Here is a 6,477-nt window from a genome sequence, read left to right as displayed (position 1 = left end):
AATTTAAACTAAAAATTCAATTTAAATCATTAAATGAAAAAAATTATGAAGTAAGGACTAAGGAGGTGTGAATGAATGTTGAATTTTATTGATTGCGATTTACGAAATGATCCAAAATTTATAATTTACATGAGTGAAAAATCTACAAATTATGCATCATTTTTTTCAACTCATTCATGTTAATATTAATGGGAACTTGAATAGGATAGTCAAAGTCAACGGGGGTAAAATCATGCATTGGACTTGATTCTGCTGAGTTCTCCCGTGAAGAAATAATTTCTTCACGTTTCAGCTCATCACTCGGCTCCGGTTTCATTCCTTGGTTTCTTCTTTCCGCTCTGATCCAATCTTTGAAGAAAACTAGAACATTCATTGCATTGCTTCCTAATGAGTGTCGGTTGTCTCCAAGCTGTTGTCATCCCTGACTAAAGGCGCTCTCTGATGCAACGGTTGACATTGGAACATTCAAGATGTCTCTAGCTAATCTTGAAAGCACGGGATATTGTGTTTCACTCCAACGTGTTGATTCATCGTCTGCGATCCTCTGGCAGCGATCGAAGATAATATTTCAGCTCTTCCCGATAAGTTAAGGTGTAAGTTCTTTCATCAACCTGTTCCAACAAAGTAAATCATAAAAGGAATCCAGAAAATCACTATGTGCCAGCCTTTTAGAAGATGATGGCTCCTCGGGAGGATGAGGAGCGACAGTTGAAGTGATATTAGTAGGTACGACTAAGTCAAATAAATCAGCATAATGATTATATAATTTTTCTATGTATCCATTCGCATCATTCATAGTCGTCCACAACAAATCAGGTTCTACTTTTTCAAATTCAGAATCATTGTTAGTATTTATTTCTAAGTTAGCATAAATAATAGTACTAAAGTGGCACATAGTATTATATTTAATGCACGAATTTAACATAGCACCAACCAAGTAAATAGGGGGAATTAGAAAAAATATTATTTAAATTTAGTAAACATGACATCAACAGCTTCTTTATAGTCATCTTTATTTTTATATTCTTAAAGCAAATCAGAAATATCGGCTATATATTCCAAAATATTACAAACAGTAGGATAATACGCACCGAAAAATTCAACTGTAGCTACATAAATTTTTTCTAAAAATTTAATAAGATCATTATTACAACCCAATCAGAATTATGTAGCATGCAATCAGCAAAATCAGTAAATAAACCGTAATGTTGGTTAAAAGCTAGTGTAATAGGAACCCTATAATTATAACAAGTTTTTAAAAAATCATATGTAGAATTCCATCTAATATCAATTTTCTCAGGCATCAATATCGGTGCAAGTACTGAGGCCTGGCGTATTTTTTCTCCAACTTTAAATGATCATAACTCCTTGTACATAATGATCTGGGTGATCTACTATATATCAACGGAAAGCTCTGCGAGTCCTCCAATGAAATTGGTTTCATCCAATTTGTCTATCGGAGCAAAAAGTTATGGTCGAACTACTTCAGCCTATCAAAAGTGAATTTTTGGGTCAACTTCAAACGATCATAACTCCTCGTACACAATGATCTGGGTGAGATACTATATATCAACTGAAATATATGAGAGTCCTCTTTCTAATGAAATTGGTTTCATCCAATTTGAATATCGGAGTAAAACGTTATGGTTGATCTACTTCAGACTATGAAAACAGTCCACCAAAGGACAGATTCGAGATTTTTTTTATTTTTAGGGGCGTTTTGGTCATTTCCCCTCACCCAAAATCCATCCAAACCCTATATTAAAGCCTATTAGAAGCATTATATGTTATATTTCATCAAACTCCCTCAAAAATAAAACTCTAAGCTCCTACATCCAACTTTAAGAACCTCCAAAGTTCACCATTAATTCTGCAAATTTATTCAAGATTCCAAGTTCCTAGTTCAAGAACTCCAAGAACCATCATTAAAAGGCACGATTAACATCTCAAAAATGAGTATCGATCTAAAGTTCATCATTCAAGGTATGTGGGGTTTTTCAACAAGAACTCTCTTTCGTTCTTGTGCCCAAAAGTAATTTTCTTTACAAAGGCATGATTTTTATTTGATTTTTATGGATTTGAGGCATGAACCCATATCTTATGATGATTATTATGAAATCTTGATGTTTATGATTTTGAAAGATGAATTTACATGTGTGGTGATATAAAGCATGAATCTTGAACGATATTTATCATGATTTTGATATTTGGGTCGTGAATCCCCATTGGAAATTTGTGTTTTTTTGTTAAAAAGTGTGTGTTATAAGCACATTGATGTTGAATATTTGAGATATTTTAAATCATTTGACCTTTTGGTCTTAATGGAGTTGTTTTGAACTCGAGTGTGAAAGAAATCCACAACGTGGTTGATTTTGATAGATGGGAAGCATGATGGCTCCCGATGTATATGTATATATTACTGAAATTGTTTTGTTGTGGATTGTATTTGAAATGATCTGAGCTAAGTCCGGGAGAAATCTTTAGCACCGAGTGGGAGGTATAAAGCGACCTTACTTCCTTAGAACTACGTGCCCTCGTAGGAGTGAGCCTGAGGCTAATTTATATAGTGATCACTAGTTTGTGTGGATTTGATATCGATAGTCCGACTCCGATGGCAAGGATAGGACAGCTCTCCCCAACGTGGGTTGTACGTTGGACTCCATGTAGCTCACATGGTTTATGTCGGTTATAGGATCTCCCAGTGTGTGTGTGTTTCCTTGTGTCTATGGTGAATGGTGAAGTGATTTGAAAGTGGAATTGTGAAAGTTATTCTTTCGAGAGATTTAAATGATATTTACATTATAAGAATTGATATTCTTGATGAACTGAAAGTGATTGACAAATTATATGATGACTCACATGTGTTATTGTACTTATTTCATCCTCTCATGATTATGATGATTTTGGCTATGTGAGTCTTTTATACATCCTGCATATTTCTTATAAATATTTATGATGATGATTTTTCTACAACTACATACACCTCCATATACTCGGTTCCTTTCCATGGTACTGACCCACATCTTCGGATGTGGGCTGCATTTTCTCGAAATGTAGGTTCAGGTGCTCAGTTCCAGGTTTGACAGTAATTCTTCGGGCACGCTGTTCTACATCCTCTGTTGTGGTGAGTCCTCATGTTCCGAGGACGTGATGTCTGATGTTGGTTTCACGGAATTGTTTACATTTGATAACTGAGTATGAGTCAGTTAGGGCATGTCTCAATGGCTCGCTGGTTTTATTGATTTTCTTAGAGGCTTGTCAGACTAGTATAGATGTTGGAAGTTGACTAATAAGTCGTATTTTGTTATCTTTCTGAAATTCTTTTATTCTTGGATGATGATTACTCTGTTGATGTTTGAGGATTATTTATGGAAACCCTGTTGATTTGTGTTGAACTGAATGAAAATGGATCAAAGGGTTAGCTTGGGGCTACTCGTAGCCTCAAGCACCGTGTGATGCTCCGGGACTCGTTTTCCGGTGCATTACATATTAACTTATCAATGTTTGGTTTTGAAATTATGTCATTACTTATTTCATGTCACAACATGCCCAGAGCCGTTAAAGCGTTATACACAGTTCATATCACTATCACAGATTGGGCTAGCCAAATTTAGAAATATGAGGAAAGATCATTTGGCCATTGCCTTTTCAATAAGCTCCTCCTCATATCAAGTTTATGGTTTCTCATTAAACACATGATCATTAGGATTTAGGATCATTAGGAGGAGCTTATTATGATATTCTTATCTAATCACTAAGGTCGAGTTTCGTCCTTGCCTGATGATGAATCTTGTAGTAAAGTTTATTTATGCCTTGGCAATTCGAGGATCGATCTCCTTTTGGCCCCACTAAATTGAAGTGACCTTACAATTAGGTTTATTAAGGTCTCGAAACATTTGTGAGTCATATTCAATATGTTAAGGACATTTTTTTTACCCTTTTTCGTAATTAAAATTAACATAGAGTGAGTAATTTTTTTTTTCAATCTAAGCTCGGATTTGAAGTTGTAATCATTAGGAATATCCAAATTCTTTATAGATTATGAATCTTTTTTCTATCTCAAAATAAAAAATTTAAGGAATTCTTATAATCTCAACACATTGAGCAAATTTCATCAGAAAAACAAAGATAAACATAATTATACTGCAATTGCATTAAGCACCATATATACTTTTCAAAGAGGGTTTCAATTTCCCCAACATTTATAAATTATTCATTAAGAAGTAAATCGTTGATTTGACAATTTCTATAACAATACATATACTAACAACAAATCATAAAGAGCTTGTATCCTCCTATAGTAACAATATATTTTTTCTAGATAATTTTTTTTAATTGCTGACAGTATCACATATATATTCTAAGATCATCCAAAACACTAAATTCACCCAACAAAAACCCATAATTATCCACAATTGGAACTCCCAATTTATGTGGATATCTCACTTCTTGATTTTCTGAAATTTTCACCCAAGTCCCCATCATTAATTCTTCATCACTTTCTTCTACCCCATTTGATGTATTCGTATTCTCATCAACACTCATTGACGATTTTTATTCAAACTCATCAGTAACATAAGATTCTTGATCAGATTTTTCTGAAATCTGGCCATTTTTTGCACTTTTAGCCATCACTAATTCTTCGAATTCAAGCTTCTTAGACTCGTAATTTTTCAAAGCATCTTCAGCCGTAACCAAAGTACCCAACCAAATCATTTTCTTGTTCAATGGGTGTTTAATTTCAGCATAAAATTTCCCATTTTTTCTCTTATGTACCCCAATATGGTACAATCTGACACAAGTATTCTTTGATATTCTTTTGTAGGATTTCATGATCAAAGTTTTGAGAGGGATAAAAGGGGCAATTTCTGTAAAGAACAAAGTATAAAAAAAGCTTGAGCTGTGAAGAAAAAAAGAATAAATAGTGAACACATATATAGAAATAATTAGAGAACCAATTAAGGAAACTTTTATTCTCTTTCTATTTGGAAAAGGATTTAACAAAACGAGTAAAGTATTGATTGAGAAATTGTTGCATATTATTAGTCACTGTATTTATTAGTATCCTAATTCGACACTGAATATTTAAATCTCTAAATTTGGTAGAATACCATATTTGGGAGTGCGGAGCCTAAAAGGTAAATTTTTTAGAATAAGGTAAACTCACCATTTTACCTTACATTCTAACATTTGCACTGACGACGTTAACTTCTTAATAGACAAGGTAAACACCTGTGTTTACGTTGTCCCTTTTGGAATTTTATAGTATTGGGGTGCCCTTTTGAAATTTTGACTAAAAAAACTTGCCTTTTAGGCTCTGGACTCCCACATTTGGTCCAGTATTAAATGAAATATAATTAATTTTGACGAGTCTTATCTTTATCTCACGAGTTAAAATATTATTCACCATCGTATATAAAAAAAAGGTTATTCGACTATGAATAAATTTCTTTTAAAGAATCAATTGATGACATGGCCTGGTTAATATTATATTTAACTTACTAATCTATCTTAAGTTGTAATAATAACGGTGGAAATATCTTCATACTTTGCGATAATTTAATCCTTATATCTATTTTTTTATCAGCCGATATTTCATATCCGCTTTATATCTTGAGTTATAATAATTATGAAAAGATTTTTACACTGTGTATAACTAATAAATTCATACCTCTCTTTTTTTCAGTGGATGTTTCATATTTGTTTTATATCTTAAGCTATTATAGTTGTGGAAAGTACTTAATGTTATGTGAATAATTAAATTTTTCTCTCATTTTTTCACTCGATATTTCATATCATTTTGATGCCTCAACTAGTTTGTATTTAAGTCGTGTCTGATTATCTTTTCGTTATTTATATTTTAGGTTGAACTAAACTACTATAATTCATCCCTGCATACAAATTAGTTGACAATGTTTACAAATCTTACAAACAGAAGTTAATATATTTATATTTATTGTATATTCGCTTAGAATGATTTTTAAAAAAGAAGTACTGCTTATCGAGAATTGCAAAATCGTAGAATAAAGATCATTAAAAGAAAAAGCATCTTCTGAAGATTTTTTTCATTCTCAACGCTCGAACTCCGGCTATATAATATAAAAGTTTTCATAAGGAAATTAATTTAAGTTTCCATCGAGTGTATATGTTTTAGCTTTTATGTATGAACGAATTGAGATAAAATAAGATGGGAAGATCAATTAAAACATGACCCTTCATAATTAAGTACTATAAATTATATTTTAAGAAAATCTTTCATGTTTTCTATTGGTTATTATGATATTAGTAAAACAATATCTTTGGAGCTTTAAATGTTTTTCAATATATGTATCCCAATTTTATAATCAATAAAAGTAGAAAAATATGAACTTTAATGTGAACCTCAAAATAGATATGGAGTTGTTCAAACACCAGAATTTTATAAATGAACATTAAGAAAATAATTAAATATTATTTTTAGCATTTCATTTGAATTTG

General features: G+C 32.0%; 1 protein-coding gene across 1 annotated transcript; it reads right to left on the bottom strand.

Annotated features, from left to right (window-relative positions):
- Positions 1 to 4,554: 4,554 nt before the first annotated feature.
- On the bottom strand, positions 4,555 to 4,868 carry LOC124893910 (ethylene-responsive transcription factor ERF119-like; the record flags this gene model as incomplete). Its single annotated transcript, XM_047404738.1, has 1 exon — positions 4,555 to 4,868. A coding segment is annotated over one exon (314 nt), but the record flags the coding sequence as incomplete, so codon positions are not given.
- Between the last annotated feature and the right edge of the window lie 1,609 nt (positions 4,869 to 6,477).

Source organism: Capsicum annuum, unplaced genomic scaffold, assembly GCF_002878395.1.
Source record: "Capsicum annuum cultivar UCD-10X-F1 unplaced genomic scaffold, UCD10Xv1.1 ctg67074, whole genome shotgun sequence".
In the NCBI taxonomy this organism is placed as follows: Eukaryota; Viridiplantae; Streptophyta; class Magnoliopsida; order Solanales; family Solanaceae; genus Capsicum; species Capsicum annuum.
The sequence above is the reverse complement of the archived record's forward strand: the minus strand, read 5'-3'. Positions and strand labels throughout refer to the sequence as shown.